Source organism: Myiozetetes cayanensis, unplaced genomic scaffold (genome assembly GCF_022539395.1).
Source record: "Myiozetetes cayanensis isolate MyiCay16 unplaced genomic scaffold, myiCay2020 scf5-8, whole genome shotgun sequence".
Classification (NCBI taxonomy): Eukaryota; Metazoa; Chordata; class Aves; order Passeriformes; family Tyrannidae; genus Myiozetetes; species Myiozetetes cayanensis.
Window position 1 is genome coordinate 42,711,914 of NW_026087742.1, and position 21,018 is coordinate 42,732,931.

General features: G+C 39.0%; 1 protein-coding gene across 2 annotated transcripts in view; it reads left to right on the plus strand.

Annotated features, from left to right (window-relative positions):
- The window catches only part of ZC3H12C (zinc finger CCCH-type containing 12C), a 44,531-nt gene that overhangs the window by 3,086 nt on the left and 20,427 nt on the right, over window positions 1–21,018 (plus strand). Inside the window, exons 1-2 of one of the 2 annotated variants that reach the window (XM_050333362.1) lie at window positions 11,751–11,828; window positions 17,167–17,933. In XM_050333362.1, the coding sequence (XP_050189319.1) occupies window positions 11,805–11,828; window positions 17,167–17,933 (791 nt within the window). In that variant the 5' untranslated portion in view covers window positions 11,751–11,804. Of the gene's footprint in view, window positions 1–11,750; window positions 11,829–17,166; window positions 17,934–21,018 lie in introns of those variants that run through there. The other variant, XM_050333363.1, reaches the window with a different exon arrangement.

Below are 21,018 nucleotides of genomic sequence, written 5' to 3' on the forward strand. Positions count from 1 at the left end.
TAATTGCCTTCTTGGTAGAGTTATGAGGCATTTCACCTGCTCTTATCTCTTCCCCATGCCCTCCTCATCTCCCTTTTTTCTTCCTTTTTATCTTCAGTATTTTTTTCTCAGTATCTGTATTTTTTCCTCTATATGCCTTGTGGAATAGGCAGATCTCCAGAGTTAGAGGAGATTTTTCACTGTAAAGCTCTGCGTCTTTAAATGTGTTTGTGTAACAGCTTGAGGCTCTGTCAAAAAGCATGTTCATTACCAAGTTGTTTAGTGATGAGCACAAACTGACGGAGGATTTCATAACCTTGGGGCTTTCTGCTTAGATGAACTAGGCATTTCTCTTTTACCTATCAGGATTGATTACTTCAGGTTAGATCACATTTCTTGTGTAAAAGGCTGAGCTTGCGCTACCAAAAATCCAAATTGTGTTTTGCTTAGTACAAAGTGCTGAGGTTGATGCTTGACACTGACTTTTGCATTCATGCAAAAATAATACCCAGTTAAGGAATTATTTTAGGTTTTTGGTAAACTCAAGCTCCATTCATTCTTGAGTCATAGCTGCAGAATGAGAATGTTTTGAAAGTGTACCTTAATTTTAAGACTTGCACTTCGGCTGTCCTGACTGGAAAGGTCCAGACAAGGCGTTTTCAAAGTTTGCCCTGGGGAGTAACGAAGCTCATCCTCTGCAACTGTGAGATTCATCATTCTTCCAGGCTTACCTCACAGCATGTGCCAGACTACCTCTCCTGTTGGCTTGGCCGTTTTAAGGTTGTATTTGCTTGATTTATGATACCAGTGTAACACTTTAAAATTGGACATATGTCATCCTCCTCCCTGGGAAGGTAGATGTCTGTTTATAAATTTATATGTACTTGTGTGTATGGGTAGATAAATACAGAATAGAATGCTAGACCATCCCAGGACCTACTGTCCTTTGAATGTAGAAACTTCATATGCACTAACAAATGTAGTTCCCAATACCTCTGTTTTAGACCAAAATGATTTGGTTCTAAATTCTTTCAGGATAAAGAAGTCCTTTGCATAAAATTTCTGCTGGATTATACAGACTATTTAAAATGCATTGCATCTTAAAATTATAGGTTTTTTGAGGGTGGATAGTGAGGAACTTTATTCAGGAGGGAGGATTTTACTTTATAGGAAACTAGTATTTTGAGAAAAAAGTGGAGAGAGAAGAGAGAGAGGAAAAGCAAGACATTCAATGGTTAGGAGTGCAGGAAAGTGTAATGGACGTTATTAATCCTCCCAATGAAAGAAATACAGTAATTTCTTTTGGTATGAAAGGAATGTCTTGGGAGGTGGTTGAAAGTTGCAGAGGAGTGCCAGAGACTGGAGAATCAGTGAAGCTGGAGGTGTTCAGTAAATGTGACACAGGTTATTGCAAATACCTGAAAGACACTCTGCTTGCTACAGGTAGGTTAAACTCAGAGGCTGGGAAGCATCTTAAAGAGTAAAATCCTTGAACCTTTTGCTAATTGGCAAAAACTTACATGGTAATTCCTAAATGACCATTTGCGTGAGCCATGCTCCCTTATGAGCTGTAAATACTAATGTGTTAAGTTGTGAAATCAGTGAATCAGTCCCATCAAACTTTGAAGTTTTGTGATGAACTGAAAATTTCTCTTTTGCTATGACTTAGATCTTTCATTTTAGGATTAATGAAATTTGGTGGTTTGGCAGAGATTGTCTGGAAAAGGGACAGATTGCATTTCCTTAAGCAGAAGCTACTTCCCTTTAACAGAAGCTACTTCCCTAGTCTCCTTTTGTTCTTTAAACTGTTAACATAAGTAGCTGGTATCTGATTCTTCATCTCTGTGCTTTACCAGTTGCCATTATAGTTGGTGCCCTGACTCTCAACAGGCCTCTTCAATCCTTTGTCATCTCTATAGCTAATCTTTGAATCCCTGAGTTATCTAATCTTTCCAGATTCAATGCATGGCCTCATTCTTGATGACAGTTCTCTTATAAAAAGTACCATAAACACTTTCATGGAGATAACCACTTTATCTTAGTGAAGAGTCCTAGAGCATCATAGTTTGCAGCAACATCCCCTAAGGCCTTTCCACCTTAAAACTTTCAACTAATTTGAAGACCTCAGATGATTTTTCTTCAGCAGTAATTCCAATACAAGCTATTTGTTATGTCAGATACACCTCTGGAAATGGTTTGTTCTGGCTAGGGAAGGGCTGTGATGTAGAAGTGCCCAGGGCTGTGCACCTGGGTTCACAAGTCTGTGTAGCATCTGCTTCTGGGATTTGTGCTGCCATTCTTGCTGGGCTGCCAACTGGACTTTTGCTGCTCTTGCCAACCTGTGAATTGGACTCATTAGAGTTTCTGGAACTGTCACTGTTGGGATTACAGTCTGGGTTTCTTGAAGTTGCTGTTGAGCTACAGCCCATGCTTACTGATGAAAGATTAAAATCAGAGCTTTCTGCTTCAGCTGCTGTTTCCCCAGCCACTTGTTCACTTGTCTTTTAGTAGCTTTTTACTGTAGCTGTTGTGTGGAAGGAAATAACATCTGGTATCATGTATACATTGATGTGACTTTCATCTGGTTCCAGCAAAAGACAGCATGGCTCATAAATGTGTTTATTTAGGTAGTGCCCACTTGCTGGAGTTTGACTTTACTGCCAGGACTCATTCAAAATCGTGACTTTCTTTCTTGTTAGTTCTTTGCCCTGTTCACTGAATTGGCTGTTGCTTATAAGTGAAAACCACCCTTGGTAAACCACCCTTGCCTGATAAATTAGGAGAAACTAAACTACAGATCTCACAGATACTTAGTGTGCGTTTGCATTGTGGAATTATGCAGCCAATCTTTTTCAGGACTGAGAATAATTGTCCTTTGGCTTTGATAAGTATAACAGTGTTGGTACTGTGCATGATCTCTCCATAAGGTTTTGTTCAATATTTGGTGATGGTCTTCCATCTGATTTGTCTCACAAAACTGGCATCTCCAGAGTTTTGTGAGGCTGTGATAGCAATCTGTAGTTCATGCGGGACACCTTGCTAAATTTTGGATGCTTGTATGTTACAAATCAGCTCCCTTTTGTTAGATAGAGCTGTTGCAAGAGACCTCTTAAGGCTGGTCTTTCTTGCTGCCTACTTCTGTGAGCAGTTTGATTTGTTCATCTGCGGCTTGGATATACTCATTGGTATGCCTGTGGGAGCTCTGATGAGAAAATGTTTGTAGCAGGCAGACTGAAAACAGATGCCTCCAGTGGGCATTGTAAATAGGGTTTAGTTCATCTGCTGACATGGAATCCTTTTGTGGAAAGTAAAGCCTCATCCCTTGATAAGTGCAAGATGATGTTGCAGAAATAGGTAATAAGACCAAATAGGCTGTATTAGCAAGAGTATAGCCATTGTGTCGAGAAGAGTGATCATTTACCTCTTTTTGGCCCTAAAGAGATTGCATTTGGAGCACTGTGTCCAGTTTTGGTCTCTGAAGGATGGGAGAAGACAGTGACTTACTAAGCAAGTCTAGTGGATGGCTACCAGGATGATTAGGGTGCTAAAGTACATTGTGTACAAAGAGAGACAGTGGGAGAGCTGAACTTGTTCAGCATTATTTAAGAGAAGACTAAGGGAGATCTTACTGATGTCTTCAGCTGGTTAATTTGAGAGTATGGAGAAGACAAAGTACTCTGTTTGGAGGCATGTAGCAAAAGGGAGAGAGACAGCAGTTGCAAGTTACAGCAAAGAAATTCTGGCTGGAGATTAAAAAAAAAGGTCACTGTGAGGATAAATATTAAATAAATAATAAATATTGGGGCAGGTGTTTGGGGAGACTGTGGAGTCTCCAGCCTTAAAGATACTCAGAAGTTGACTTGGAAAAGACATGGGGCAACCTACTGTAGTTGACCCTGTGTTAAGTGGGGGCTTGTTGGACTAGCTGACTTCCAGAGATCCTTTCCAAACTAAATTATTTAATACCAAATATTAATAGCATCACCAGTTCTGAATGAAGTATTCCCATTTGTATCTGTTGTTATCAGATCTAACTTTATGACAAGATGGGACTCTGAAAAGCAAAGTGTGAGCTCTGGGGGCCCAAAAGGGCTCACAGTATTAGCCTTAATCAAGAAGTCTGTGCATGAGTTCACAGGTCTAAAATCTAGCTGGCTTTCCAACTAAATGTAAGAAAATTTGGTCTGCAATAATAATTTCTACTTTAAAAGTTGCAGACTTCTGAGCTCAGAATGAAATGACTCTGAGACTGTGAAGACCTAGAAAACTCATGTGAAATCACTAATATGGTTCATCTCTTTTTGATGTATTAGGTTATTAAACAGAAGTGAGGAAACTGTTTTATTAATGTGTAAAATATTGGGATTTCAAAGCCTGGAGTATGTAGCTCAGGGGACTTTCGGCGGTCTCTCCTGAGTTCAGGAATACCTTAAATCTGAAGAAAAGCTATCCTTAAATGACAGGAAGTAACATAGACTTCTGTGTAGCTATTTGCTTTCTATTTCTTTTTGAACTTGGATTTGCAGCTACAGTAACCCACTTTGTATAAGGTCTGGCTATTGTTGCTACTTGTCAGGTCTGTTAAAGGCTTCCCCGAAAAGTAAGAAACAATTATGTACTAAGTATGTCTCGACCAACTGCATGGTTATCTCTGTCTTCCCAGATTCTTAACTTACTAAATCCGGGTAAAAAATTGAATCTTAACGTGTTCTCTGACTCTTTCATCCCTGTAGAGAATAAATGGCAAGGTTGAAAGTCTTGCAGAAAATCCACTGCTGGCAGCTATCTCGCAGAAGGCTCCAGTCCAAAAGAACAACTGCAGCCGTGTGGTACAGGCACAGGAATTGTCTCTCAAATAAGCATAACACTGTGAAGCCATTTAGGGCAACACAGAGTCCAACTAACACCTTGAACTCTGTCCAGGAACCCTGGAGATTATGGAGCTCTATTGCCAGCAGCATGGCTTGAAACACAACCTGGCCATGTCTCTAGACAGTTTGAGAGGCCTATTTTATTCTGACGAGCCTTTCAGACTCTTAATAATAGTCTGTGGCACAGATAAAAGATGTTAAGTTGACTAGCTAAGTCTCTTAAACTTGTATTTAAATGAAGAGAATACTTTTTTTTTTTCACATAACCATGTTAGTTTTGTTAGAGGATTTTCTTCTGACAGAACAAATTTGAATAAAAGTACTTTGCTAAGCATGATGGTGTACATTATGTACAGTTGTAGGCATTGTTTGGCTGCCCAGTATTGTCACAGGGAAAGTTAATTAGGTAGTTCAAATTTTCATGCTCAGAAAGCATCCAGACAGCGTGACTCTTTCTGGAAGTGGAAGAAGATCAAATTTAACATGTATGTGTTGATGGAAAATCTTTTTTTCTTTTTTTCTCCCCCCCCCGCCACATAGGCTTTACATCTCAGTGTCTGCTTCAATTAATAAATAATAAAATTAAAAAATAAATTAAACAGAGTGGGCTCTAGTTATAATCTTAAAATAATCACTCCTTTCCCATTTGATACAGAAATGGCCAGCGCATTCCTCACTCCCCTGTTGTTCCATCTTAGTGCATGGAAGGGGGTTTCAGTGCTTCCTGGCTTGCAAACCCCTGAATACTTTCTGGTAGAGCTGGAAGGCCCAGCATCAAAGTAGCAAAGCTGCAGGCTGACTTTCCTTGTGTTTCTTTGGCAGTGTGCGTAAAACAGAGAAGGCCCTTTGGTGTCTATAGACTGGAATTTGAAAAACTTGAGGGTGGTTTTTGTTGGTTTTTTAAGGATTTTTAGTTTGGGTAATTTTCTTGATAACTAAAGATGTTTTTTACTCTTGCATCCCTAAAAATGACAGAAATAAACACAAGATATTAAATAGAGTTTTAAAGAAAGCAAAAAAACCAACCCTAGCAGACCTTCCTCATAGTGCTAGTGGCAGCTGTTGTATTTTTCCCTTATATTTGCATTTTTAAATATGATAAAGAGGTGGGGGGTTTTGCACAGAAAGTGGTAGCTGAGGGCTCTGTCCTAAAGAAAGACTTCTCCAAATGGGTTGGGTCTTATCAGTGGCTGTATCAGAACAGGGATTTACTGCTATGAATACAGGCAGAGTTGCAAAATTGAACCTTAACCAGACAAACTGCGGAAATGGTCATATTGCTTATGTTCCTAGCAAAGGAAAACATTTCCCTGGCACATTTGGTGCCATGTTCTTGTATGTCTGTTTGCCCAAAACCCCAAAGTTTCTGGCCACATGACTTAACTACCCTTGGAAGCAAGACTTCCACGATCAAGTCTGGGTGTGTGCCCTGGTATATGTGTGCAGGCGTGGTTATAGTGGCTTGTATGTTTGTGCTGGGTTTTAACCACACTTGAGTTGGAGCATCCACTTAAAAATGGGAAAATCCTTGAGGCTGTGATGTGTCATTGTGGCCAAGGTGTCTAATGTCCTGGACTGTGTTATAAAGATCGATGCAGCAGGTCAAGGGAGCGATCCTCCCCCTCTGCTCAGCACTGGTGAGACAAACCTGGAGTGCTGTGTTCCAGTGCCGGGCTCCTCAGTACAAGAAAACATGGACAAAGTAGAGTGAGTTTAATAAAGGACCAGAAAGATGATAAAGGACTGGAGCGTCTCTCCTAGGAGGAAAGGCTGAGAGAACTGGGACTGTTCCACCTGGAGATGAGAAGGCTCATGAGTTTCTTATCAATGCATACAAATACCCAAAGTGCAAAGTGAACAGAACCAAGATCTTTTCAGTGGTGCCCATGGACAGGACCAGAAGCAATGGGCATAGACTCTTCCCTCTGAACATCAGGAAATGCATTTTTACTGTGAGGATGACCAAGCACTGGCACAGGCTGCCCAGAGAGGTTGTGGAATCTCTGTCCTTGGAGATGTTCAGATGCTGTCTGGACAGGGTCTGGGCAACTGGCTCTTGGTGGTTCTGCTGGAGCAGAGGGTTTGGACTAGATGACCTTCAGAGGTCTTATCCCAACCTCAGTGGTTCTGTGATACTGTGGAAGGAGCATAGTACAGGGATCTGTGCCTACAATGAATATCTGAAGTTACAGTGCTGAGACAATGATTTTTTTTCACCATCCTCTTAGGTGAAAAAAAAAAAAAAAGAAAAAAGAAAAGATCAAAACTATTTACTTTCAAAGTGAAAGTCTGCTTCAGAAAATATATTTCATTTCAGAAGCTATTTCTCAGGGTGGTACTGAGGGGTGATGCCAGGGTTTTTGCTGTTGTAGAATGCTGCTTTATGCTTTTTGCGTAGTTGGCTGGTGTGGCTCAAGCCTGTTGGGCTCCTAATGCAGGCAAATTGTGCAGCTGCGGGCGGGCACCTTGTCATCTCATGATGAACAGCTCGTGGTCGCTGCCTTTGTCTACCCACAGACAAGGAACTACTGGATCTGTTTTTAACCATGGTTAGCAAAAAAGTAATCACTACTTATGATAAAACTTAGGGGTTTAATCTTCTGTTCAAAACATTAGAGGACGTCATGATAAATGTTGCAGGTTTTGCACAAGTTTTGCAAGCAGTCCATGCTGCTGATCTAGTGGGATTACACTAGAAACTGTGGACATTCTGATCTTCTTTTAAGATGATACCCTTCTGGAAATTGCATCTCTGCCTTTTTAAATTTTAAGGATAACTAGAGAGAGATCAGTCTTGTTTCAAAGAGTGAAAAAACTCTTCACCACTTTGCCTTAATGCATTTGAAAGTGCATATTTTTCTACAAACATTTACATTGCATTTGAAAATACAGTTGACCCTTATTGTAAAATACGGCTTTTTTAAAGGATGGTTATTCTCTAGGCAAAACAGTAGTCATCTTTATCATAATATCAGTCCTTTTTCTGAATTAATGACCACTTTTTACTGGTCATTTAATTCGCTCTTCTGTATGGTTGTAGAGTGGTGGTGGTTGTTTGTGTTTGTGAATGTGTGTAGATACAGTCTGGAGCACCACTTACCATTCCTCCAAACTAGGTAAACTTCTTTCAAGTGTTCTACTTAGGATAGTTTGCATCTCTTCACATACTAACTGGAAAAGAATTTCTGTTGTATTTCCACCTTGTAATTTTAAAGATAAGGATCTCCCTTGCAGCTCTCAAGTTCAGCGGTAAATGTAGCATATTTTGCAATGGCACAGCGGTGAGTTGTATGCTGTAGCATACAGCCTTCATTTCTATTTTATAAATGCAATGGTATGTGGTTGTTTTAACTTGTGCAGTGTATTCTTGCAAATGCATCATTTATTATTGCAGGCTTAGCATAAAGTTCTACAATAAAAGATAATTAAATACTTTAATGGGACAAGTTGTCTTTCTAATTGCTGCAATAATACCACTTGAGTTACAGAATGACCATTTTGTATGCTGGCATAAAATAGTTTATTTTCAAATAAGCCTTTGTTTTCAATGTGTTTGAAACAACAAGAGTTGGCTGGAACTAGGAGGGTTTTCTTGCAGGGTAGGGGGGAAGGAAATGATAGGGGACTTTTTTCCCCTTTTTAATAGTGCTTCCCTTATATCTTCAGACCATGCTGGCTGAATTTCACAGATGCTCCAGCTCTTCCTCAGGTCTTTCTGATCCTTCCACGCATGCTTTTTATACCAAACTGGGCAGTGTGTGTGTGGGATGCTCTATTTTCCACCCCTCACCCAAAACGAGGGGTTCACCCTGGTCCGTGTCTCTCTACAGCATCCCATCACCTTGGTGTGTGCCATTCAGAAATCTTCTACCACGGAGTTCCCAAGATCATTGCCTCCAGGCAATTCAGGATTTTGTGCTGCCCTGCTATTTAATCAAGTGGCATTAGGGACCTGATGAGCACTGTACAAAATGTCCAATACCTGGCAGCCACAAAAATAGGATTTTATAGCTTATTCATCTTGCAAGATCAGAAATTTGAAGGAGCTGTTGTGTTTGCTCTGTATTTTGGTGACCAGATTTAACTTACTGACCCTTTGTATTTCTGGTATGGTAATAGAAAATTGTTGAACTAGTTATTGGATTTGGAGGTTTTAGCACAAGAAGTACAGCTTACCGTGTCCTTTTGTGCTGTATACCTTCTAGTGATACTCTTATAGCTTTTCACAGATTTGATGGGAGAGCTACACTGTTTTGTACTAAGGTGTCTTTGCTGAGCTCATCATTACCAGAAGGAAGCCTCATGTACTAGTTAAACCTTAATATGAATGCTTTTTTATCATCACGTGTGTGATATAATAGGACTATCTGACACTGTGTATACCTTGGACAGCCCAACATATTTTAGGGAAGAGCTGAGAAGATGCTTGCAGAACAGGAAGCTGGTTTAAGCAACTGATGTTGTACATGAGGTAGAATTAGAAAATGTCTTCTCAATTCACGCAACTACAACTTGCTGGAATATTTACAGCAAATTAAATGATATAACATTATGTCTTCAGATTGTATCTGTTCTTACTTTGGTCAAAATGCTGCAGCATAGTGTTTCATGAACATTAATCTGCAACTGAAGTTTAGCCCTGGTTCCTTGAAGATGGGGACTTGGGATATGGGGGATTGAGGAGGGACATGGGACAGGACAGTATTCTCACTGTTACTGTAGAAGTCATAGAGGGGGCAGATCTTTGCAAGTGAATGTCTTACAACATTATTTTAAAGGCAGATTACTAAGCCAGATCATAGACTTGCCCTAGATGTGCTTGTAGAACCTTAAGCACACCAATTCTCTGCTACAGAGTTCTGTTTGTTTTAGATGTCTCTAAAGGGTATTGTGTCCTCTTCAAAGCAAGCATCTCTGGTATTGCAAAAGAAATACCTAGCTCTGATCAGGGAGATACTCAGCGAACGGCTAGCCAAGTGATCCTGATTGCGTTTATGGGCAGTTCTTGGACATAGGTGAACTGGACTGGTTTCCTATTTTGCTTACAGAAGTTTTAATATGCTTAACGTTATCCAATACTGGCAACTGAGGTAGTCTAAATACCACAGCAGGGACTGATTAGCTTTTTCAGATCACTGCTTTTATTCACTGTTTGCAAAGAGGCTTAATCCAGTGCTGGAGATCAGGCATCCCACTGTGCTCATGGGTAGCTTTCTCTCACTCTTTGTGTTCACAGTGGCAGAAATTAGTGAGGAGTCTCCTCCTGCCTCCGATTTAAAAGCCCCAAAAATTGGGGTGTTAGTATTTGTTTTTAGGAGTGTTTAATGAATAGTGCAGGGAAACGATAGTTGGGGTTTCTTCTTTGAAGCTTAATATCTGGCCACATGATAAATGCATCAGTGTAATAGCATGATGGTATGTAATTTCATTTACTATGTTGAATTGCTTTAATATCCACATAAAGCTTGAGAAGTTACTCAAAACAGTTCTAACAAACCTGTTCGCATTGTTTTCTTTTTTATAAATCACAGTAGATATTTCCCAGCAGTTTGCCTGTCCTCACAAGCAGAGGAGGACAGTTGCCTCTGTGGTTCTCAGTATTGCTTTTAGTCATGTAATGATGCTGAAGTTTAGTAAATATGCTTTTCTAGTAGTCATTCAGATGAACACTTGCAAATGTAGAATTTCTTCCTTCTGTGTGTTGACTTGTCTTCACTGAAGTTATCAACAGTGGCAATTTCTTACTTGAAAATCCACAGTGCTCCACTTTTTTTTTTCTAGGATCAAACCTTGCTAGTTTTATGTTGCTAAATGTCTATGTCAGGCAATGACAATGTTGGGCAGTGAGGGGAGATGTGGACTGGAGTTTGTGTTTCTGTGTGGCTTACTTCAATTAAAAATAAAGACAATAAAAAGTTGGCTATAGTGTAGCTCCAGACTTTTGTTCAAATATTCTGTCATTGTGAAGAGATGGAAAGATCTTGGCATCTAGAACAGATCTGTGGGGGAAAAAAAGGAAATAAGTTCTGTTGCAAACAAATATGAGTGACTAGAGAACAAAAGAGTGGTTCATAGTTCCTTTCTATCAAGTGCTCTAATGTTTCTTCTGCTTAAAAATATCCATTATTCCACACATTAATATTATGTGGTTTTAGTTCAGTCACTTTCACCTTCCATTGAAATTATGCACAGGTCCTCTAAGAGCTGTGTGTAAATGCAAGTTTTTTGCAATTACTGACTAATGTACAAAAGTGTCAGAAAATTCAGAAAGCTGTTTCTGAATACATTTCAGTACTTAGTGTAGGCTCCTTTCATACCTCCTTGTGCTTTATACCCCTATGATTAATTTTGCTAACAAGAAAAAGAGACTACAATAGTTACTGATAGATTTATTTCTCTTTAATATTTTTCCTGACAAAGAACTTTTTGTTTCCACAATGGAGGGGATTATATTCCTTAAGACTGATATATTTTAATAGAAACTCACAATTTTTACTACTTAAAAAATAATTCTTTTCTTTGTTTGGTGAATTAGAAACAATGAGGAGAAGCTGAAGTCTGCCCAAGCCAGGTGTTTCTTGTTGGCAGCCTGCTCCCTAATGACTCTGGCTCTCATACAGCAGCTGCCTGCTAGTCTCTTTTGTATGGCCTATTGTTGCTGCACACCCCTCGTTAATACACATGCTGCCCGGGGCAGACCCTGAGAATGACATCAACTTGCTTATCTTAGAAACCTCCGAACCTGATGCAGGGTGGGGAGGTTGCCTTGCATCTGCCCGGCCAACTAATTGTGAGCTCTCCGGGTCGTGATTGGCTCCGCGGCTGCTCAGTAATAGGTTAAGCAAAGACATCGCGGGTCCATCTGTTCGTCCATTCATTGTTCTGCTTGCTTGCCTGAAGTCTGCAGCTGAAATCGTGTTAAGGAGTTGCTTCTGGAACAGCTACGAGAAACCAATGTCTGTGTGTTTTCCAGCGAACGTAAGTATATGGGCTTCTCTCTGCACAAATGGGATGCTTCACCTTTCAGGTGTTTCAGTGTTACCAGTTTGCATTTGGACAATGAGCTAGCGTGTTTGCCAGCTGAGATTTGCACACTTTGGGTGTCTCTTGGAAAAAGACGGAAAGAAAAACAGTTATGACTTAAGACTAAGTATATTAAAGAGCAATGATATCTCCCAGTGTGTTCTATTAAGGAACTTTGAAAAGCATTGGTAATGGTGCATTTCCCAGAATTTGAAAATGGTAGGCAGTAGCCATCAATAGAACAAATTCTCTCTAGCCCAGTGGGGAGATGGGGAGGTTTCAACTTTATAGATATTAACCCTTTTTTTGCAAATGAGCTATTATTTACATTGTAACTAGTTGAAAAAGCTTGTAAGAAAAAAAAATCAAACACGTTTTCCATTATACCATACAATGGATGAAATGTCCTGTGTTTGTGAAAATAGGAAGAGCTCCATTGCGAGCTATCTGAAGATACTCTAGTGTAAGATGGAGCATTAGGATGCTCTCAGATGTTCCAGTCAAAGGTTTTGTGCTTTGAAAACTAGATATCAGTGTGTCAGATCTAGCCTGGCTTTTTTTATAAAGTTTCTAATCTGTTTTGGTTTATGTTTTGACTTCAGATGTTAGGCTGAAGAACAAACACAGTGTACTCCATGAGCCTGTGTTCCAGGGATCCTGTAAAGAAAAGGAAAAAAAAACCCCAACCAAAAAACAACAAACCAAAAAACCCAAATTCAAAACAAAGACCTTCATATATCAGTTGGGAGGGAAAGAGAGCATATAAAAGGGTTAAAAAGAGGTTTGCATTTCTACCACATGCCCTATTGTGTGAACATATGCATGAGTCTATTGAAAGTTTTCAGAAGATGGGCAGGCCACCAGTTGCTGGTCTCCTGCAGTTCCAGTAGACATCTGTTGCCCCAGAGCATTAACCAATCTGTTCAATGGGACATCCCTCCTTTGTTGGATAGAATGATGCAGACAACAGCACTCACTGAAATACAATGGTAATTAAATACATAGAAACTACAGCAGTAGGTATTTATTACATATTCATTATTTTATTTGCATTGTTGCAGTATCTTTTGGATACATTCTTTTTTTTTTCTTTTCTGATCAACTCTGCACTTCTGTTTGTGCAAGTAATGAGTGTTGCAACAAACTGATTTCAATATTTTCCATTTCATATATAGAAGACTTAGAAAAAGTCTGCCTATGTGAAAATATGTTGAAGTGTTTCCTTGTAGAATGTATCTTCAGAAACTTTTTGATGGTCTTTTGAGAATACACAATTTCTCTTATACTGTGCCACATGACACACTGTTTTACTCCTTGCTATTTTCCTTTGTGAACTAAATTTGCATTAAATTGCTTCTCTTATGCTCAGTTGTAAGTGGGAAAAATTCTGAATATGCAGTAAAAGATTAGATGATCTACTTGCCTTTGAGAAATCGCATTCCTTTGAGAAATATTTCTGGTTTGTGTGAAGGTGAATCAATGGGCTGCTTGTTGATGGTTAGTGGAAAATAGTGGTGACTTCTAAGAAATGGGAAAAGATTACACTTCTACAATGTAATAGCACAATGCTTGCCTGGATTATTACATTTATACTGGATAAATGTCTTTGACACAGTATTTTAGGCCTTTAACAGTGAAAATAATGTGAGATACTGTACTTTTAAACAGGCTACAGTTTAAAGATTATGTTGTCATAGCTATGTCTAAACTGGGAGTTTAGCCACTTTACTGACTTTTTCATAAATAAAATTTCATAGAATTCTTTTACTAAACTGTGGTGTGCATAACCAAAAGTTGAAGACTTCCTTGACAGGAATTTTTTGATTACTTTGTTTTTTTGTTTGGGTCTTGTTTGAGTCAGAATTCATAGTAGATGCTTTTCTTAGCTATATTGCATTGATAAGAAAGCATACTTTAAAACCATATGTGTGTAATGAGAGTTCATTCTAAATAAGGAGTTCTTAGCTGATGTTACTCCTTGGATAAGTGTGACCTTTTCTAGTTTTCACAAGCTTCAGTGTCCTGTATAGAGGTACACTAGTGTTTATTTAGGATACAAATTCATTCAAAATGACTGGCTGACACGTTGCTGTTCACTAACCAGATCAAGATAAAATAATTGGCAGCATTCAGCAGTGACATCTGATTTTCATGGTTCTAATCAATGAATCTCATAAAGGACATCATGATGTGAGCTCCGAAGTGTAGTGTTTCTAAGAGATGCTACTGACCATGGATATGATGTACAAAGTTCACAGGCATTGTAAAAATTTTCCTGAAAATAATTGCAGTTTGCATGCAGGGTTTAGGCCAAATGCCAGGAATAGTGTACTGCTTATGCAAAACTATTTTAAAAATCTTTAGCTTTGGGTTTACAGTAAAAACATTATTTTAACTAGCCTTTTAAAGCAATAGTATAGTGACTATATGGGGGAGAGTGTGTGGGAGATGTTAAAGCTGCTGCTTTTATTATTCTATTCTTTAAATAGTTTCTGAAAAACAGTAGAGTTCTGTGCAAAATAAACAATTGTATATTGGAGCATGATGGAGATTGACAGGAGACTAAAAGCAGATAGATGTGAGGCTGATTATGTATATTTTCTAACAATGGACCAAGCTCAGTCTATGGTCATTTTTCATACGCAGTTGATGTGCAAATCATCTAAAGTACGTTTCATATAATGCCTGATCTTCAGACACATTCATATGCTAGTGACTTCTTTGAATCCCGCTGGAGGGTGTTATGCTGGTAGTTGCTGTAAAGAACTTAAACTTCAAGAAAGAAGCGATTGGAGAATGACTTAAGTATTATTTTAACTAACAGTAAAAAAAAAAAAAATCCTCTTTATAATCTATGCACTTCAGACTTTCATTATTTGATGCTGTTAATATGCAACCTCCTCTTTCCCCCCTTCCAAAAAACCCCCTCCCTCCACTTTTAGTTCAATACTAAAATGACATTTCACAGTACACGGATTTAGGCAGTGACCCATTATCTCCCTGTATTCTGCAGCAGCGGTACATGAGCCAGCTCAACTTTTCAGTCCAGCTTAAAAGTGTTGCCCATTAACTAGACTTCCTCGAGTCAGAGCAGATTGTGGGGTTGGTGGAACAATGATGTCGGGGCTTCCAGATTGGTTTGGCAGCTGCATTGTTCTCAGAGGGGAAACCAGACGCACTTAAGTCCCGCTCTCTTTCATGGGCTTTTGTTCATACCAAATTATTCTTTCGCTGTGCTAGTATTCATGATGGTATGTTAAAGGAGCGCATCCTAGCAACTAGAGGCCAGTTGCTAAGCAGCCTGGCTTCCAATAGGGGCTGCTTGTTTGCGATTTGTTTTAATTTTTTTTTTTTTTTGTGGTGTCAGTTCTGTGAAGGCCACAATGTTGTTTTTTTAACTGTATCCTTTTATTGGGATATTGTGATTTGTTACTAGCTCTGTGCTATCAAGTGTATTATCTTAGTTAATAAATCACCATGAGAAAAGGTTAATTTCCTAAATTCTTGTTGTATTTAATCTGTGGTGTTGCTTGAAATCCTAAAGCTTTGAGATAAGGCAATATTCATTAATACGCTGCCTGAGAATTACAGTCCTACTGCTTTTTAACAAGATAAGATCTAAATAAAACTTTGTTTTCTTTTCTATCAGTCCTGCCTGGATTAAGGCATTGGAGATCAAAATATTGATGATAGATTTATTTATTTTAACTAGGTAAAGTAAGTTTTTGTGCCTCATAACCAAAAATCTCCACCAGAGTTATGATGTCTTGGCAGTCAGTGCCTATAGAGTCTGCTTTTACTGAACCATGGATTTGATTGTTTGTTTGATTCTCTCTAATCTTAAGCCTGGATAAATTTCTCTGGTGCACACTCTCAAATCATTATCCTAAGAAGAGCAAGGTACAGTGTATTTTAAAAATACTGAGTCACTCTTAAATGCTCACCTGTAAGGGCATGGGAGAATTAATATGTTTTGGCTCTTCATGAGACGTACCTATAATTTGTATTAGTATAGGTCAAGAGATTCTGTTGGACATGTTCTTTCTCAGTATGTCCTCCTTGATGAAATTAGTGTCTGTAGTGTATCTATCAAGTTCAAATGAAGTCCTTTGCCTCTTTATCTTGGTTTATATTCTGCCTTGCAAGATGGAAGTGTGAAAGAACTCTTTGTTTCATAGTCTTTCCTTAATTTAAATTCTTCTTTCTTATGGTAACCCTGCAGTACAATTGGTCCATATGGTCCATTTTTATTTATGGGAAATAATTTATCTTTTACTTTATTGGAGCAGTTAGCAAATATTCCTGCTTGAAAGAACATAGTAAGGGAAAGACATAGCAATCTGCCTTTAAGTGTAGGTTGTGGAAGTAATCTTTGTGATGAACTGGGTGGCTAACTTCTGAACAATTACTGTTATGCAAAATTCCTCCAGAAAAACTGATATGGCAAGTGTATGAAGTCCACAAAACTGCAGTTTGTGTTCTTCCATTCTTCCTAAATGACTCCTATCTATATATATATAGTTTTGATTCAGCAAAAAGCTTGTCCATGTCCAAAAGTTGAAATCAGCTTTTAATTTTGTTGGCTTGATAAATGATCTGTTCCAGTCAGTGCAAAGACTTCCATTGGCTTTATTGGCCATTAGATCTATCCATGTTCCTAAATACTCTGTGCTAGTAATACAGCACTCTGTTGAGAGCAATTAGTCTTTCTTGACTTAATTATAACTTTATAAGGGAATTCAGAAGTAGTTTTGGTGTATTCACTTGAACAGATAGTGTCTTTCAGGGCCAGTAAGTTTTTATTTAATCATGTTTTCTGTTACTAATAAGCCAGATAATCTAGTGTTATGCTAATTTCTTTCTATCCAACATAGTTTAAGATATTTAGTTGGAAAAGCTTTTCTTGTATTTTATAGTTGCATTTTTTTCATTGTTATAATATAGACTTAAGCTAGAAGAAATATCTCATTGCTTTTAAATCGTGACAGACTCCTGTCTTTGTGCTAAAGTAGGTAAACTTGCATCGTTTGGTTTCGTATTCTTTCATAAATCCATTCCTAGAATTGTGTAAGTAAAAACATTTGATAAACTCAGAATGGTTAGTTATTTATCCACTTAGCTATGGATGTGCCTTAGGAAAAGTTTTTCCCACAAAAAGTTTTCCATGTTTAAAGAAAGAAAAAGGTCCTGTTTCTCTGCTGGGAGAGAATAAATGTGGTTCTGAGGAAGCAGCAAGGAAGTACAAAACAAGTAAAGCATGTAACCAGTTGCAACATTTTTGTTTTCTCTTTAGGAATACGGAACACTTTATATTCAGGAATACAAGAAAAACAACAAGGTGGAGTCAAGTACATGCAGCAGCTTCATGGGCTTGAAGGATCATCTGGGGCATGACTTAGGCCACCTTTATGTGGGGAGCACTGGCACACAAATAAATGCAATTGTACCTTGGTCAATGGTGGAGAAGCCAACAATGGATAAGGTTAATTCTAGGAAAGAAGATGTAGAAAAGGAGGCATCTGAAGAGACTTCTGGAAGCTCCAGCTGTGACTCTGAAGAAAGCACAAATTCTGATAATGATTCAGAGAGACTGAATAATTCTGCATCGGAGTCACATTTATTGCCTAAAACTCACCGAGAGCTGTGCCGATCTCCTTGCTTAGAGCCTCATATACTAAAAAGAAATGAAATCTTGCAAGACTTTAGGATAGAAGAGGCTCAGATAGTACCTAAGGAAGTCAAAAAGCCCCCTGATGTGGTGAAAGAATATCAAACCAAACTGGAGTTTGCACTTAAGCTGGGTTACTCTGAAGAGCAGGTTCAACTTGTACTCAATAAACTTGGTACTGATGCTTTAATAAATGATATTTTGGGAGAACTTGTCAAACTTGGGAATAAAACTGAGACTGATCAGACTGTAACTAATGCTAACGCTAGTGTAATACGTGAAGCGTCTTCCCTAGAGTCTCAGAGGTCAGAGTCTCCACTGCAGGAGGATGTGACAGAGGATGGTGACAACCTGAGGCCAATAGTTATTGATGGCAGCAATGTTGCAATGAGGTATGTGACCATGAAGGTTTTGCTTTTCTATTTAAATGGAAACAGAATGGTCTTGCCCCATTCAAGCACTGATGTTTGGTATAACTGCCTAAAACTGTATGCAGGTTCTCTTGCAAGCATCTTTATCAACCCCACGGTATGCCAATCTCATAATCAGGCTGGAGATCTGTGGGGCTACCTTTGTTTATACTCACTGTTACAACAATCTTATGTTAGTATCAGTCTCCGTTTGTAGGTAGCTATCAAATCTCTCCTTCCCACCAGTCTAGTCCTTAATTAATTTTTGGTAGGGACCATTGCTACAGGCACAATTGCTGTGGGCAATTGCTGTATCCAATTACATACAGAAAGCTAAAGCAAATGTAAGGTTCCTTGAGATTATAAAATAGTGATGTAGAATTCAGCAGGATAAGGGATACTTCTCCTTGGTAAGCTAATGTGTGAGAACTGATCTGTCCATAAAATTGGTCTTGATTATCAGTTGTGGAGTTAGGTTTTATTGCCATTAATTGTTGAGATTTGTGTGCTTTAGACTTTCACTTACATGCCCCCAGATGACACATTTGCCTACAGTATTACTAATCTTGATCCCAGTCATTTAGGTGCATATCAAGAACCTTGCCTGTGAAGGTGAGTGCTTTGTACTTCATCCATGATTAAAGAGAGAAGGAAACAGCAGAGAGACATGCTGAGAGATTAGGTGTTTGTGGCAATAAAAATTATTAAATGATAAATTGATTAGTAACTATTTGAGTATCTCATAAGGATTATCTGATTACTAGTACCATGGTTTAAAAGGTCAATATTAATCTTCTGAAGATTTGATGTGGTTTTCATTAGCTTAGGAATAAAAGACATTTCTTAATGCAAGACACTTCTGGGCTAAAAAACCCCTGGCCATTCCAGTTTTGTTTTTTTTTTAAAGCTTCTAAGCAAGTCAATTCCCTTTAAATGAGGTTTTTAAAAATTAAATTTAAATATGCCTCTTATTTACACCACTATAGTGGGGTTTGTTTATTTAAGCAGATGAGTTAGCCCACAAAGCAAGAATATTACTTTTTTAATAGGGGATGTTTCTGTGAGTTCTTTCTACTGGATGTGTCATTCCTTCTCTTTTTGTTCAAGTTAAGCTGTAAAGGAAGTAAGTCCAGTTGAACAAACACTGTTCTGATATTCAACCAAGAAGATACTCAGAGACTTCTGAAGTGGGTTTGTATTGTATTTCACATAAATCCAAAACAGCTGTGTAAGTGTTAGCTGGTTAGTGCAGCTTAGTCTTGGTGGGTGGACTTAGGTTCAACTTCTCCTACAAACTGCATTGAACACATTCCAGAATTAGCTCCATATCTGTCAGTTTTCCTTAATGTTCATTCAGCTATTAGCGTAAATATTTAGGACCTACCTTCCTATGCTCAATTTACTTTCTTGACACCTACATCAAATGAGCCAAATAACGAATGCAAACTATGCATGCTACAGAGCCCCAAAACCAGATTGAATCTATTAATATAACAGTTCTCTATCCAAGAATCAAATTTAACAGGTCTTTACTTGTTTTCTACCAAATGTAATCACAGAATCATTCAGTTTGGAAGGGATCACCTCCCTTGACCTGCTGGCAACACTTTTCCTAATGCAGCCCAGGAGACTATTGGTCTTCTGTACTGCAAGTGCACCTTACTGGCTCGTGATCAGCTTGGTATTCACCAGAACCACAATGCTCTTCACTTCAGCATTGCTTTCCAGTTGGTTGGCCCCCAGCCTGTATTGATGGCTATTGTCAGTCCTCACCAGGTGCAGGATGGGCATGTCCTTGTGTTGAACTTGCAGAGCTATCTGTTGGCCATTTTCTATATCCTGGCCAGGGTCCCTCTGAATGGGACTACATCCATCTGGTGTACTCCCCCACTTACACACTTGCTGATGGTGAATTCTGTCCTGTTATCTAGGTTGTTAAGGAAGATGTTAAGCAATGCTTTCCACAGTGTCAGTCCCTAGAGTACACCAATACTGATTGACCTTCAGGTGGACTTTATGCCACTAATCATAACCCTTTGAGTGCAGCAGTAGTCAGATTTCAATCCACCTCTCTGTCTCCTTGTTTGCCCCTACTTCATTAGTCAGTGAGGCTGTTAGAAGAGACTGTCAGAAGCTTTGTTAAAGCCACAATAAACAGCATCCACTGCTCCCCTCATCCACTGAGCCAGTCATCTCACCATAAAAGGCTATGAGGCTGGTCAAGCATGTTTTTTTTTCATAAATCCATGATGACTGTTTCCAGTCACCTTTGTCCAATCTATGTACAGAAAGGGCTTGCAGGAAGGTTTGCTTCATCACCTTTGCAGGGATCAAGGTAAGGCTGACTAGCTTTGTAGTTTCCTGAATTATTCCTTCTTGCCTTCCTTGAAAATGGAAGGGATATTTTCCCTCTTCTACACCTTAGGAACATCCCTAATCACCACAACCTTTCAAAAATTGCCAGGTTTTGATATTTGCAATATCATTGGCCAGCTCCTTCAACACCCTTGAGTGTATCACATCAGGGCCCAGCAGCTTGGCAATATTGCATTTCAGTGTTCCCAAAAGTCTGCTTTGGGAAAGTCTTGCCCTGTGACCTTTGCCCAACTTCCTGCACAGTGCGGTGGGCTAGTCTTGAGCTTGGCCTGGGTGATCTTTGAAAATCAACCAGCTCTCTTGTGCACTCTTCTCTCCGTGGGATTCTCCTGAACAGGCCAAAATCTGCTCTTCTGAAGTCTGGCATTGTGATTCAGCTTTTTGCTTTGCTCTTTCTTCACAGGATTCTGCCATTCAAGGTTGCTGCAGCCAAGGCTGCCCCTGACCTTCACATCTTGGACTCGTTCTTCTTATTTCTAAGTGTGAGGGTTGACGAGGTTCCATTGTTGGGTCCTCAGTTACCCATGTTAAGAAGTTACTCTCAATGCACTCCAGAAGCTTCCTGGATTGCTCATGCCTTGCTTTGTTGGTCAGAACAAAAGCATCTTTGCCAACTAACTGCTTGGTCAAGTGCATCCCACCTTTTCCTAGAAATCAGTCGTTTGTCGATTGTGGAAGCCAGTCCCATGTG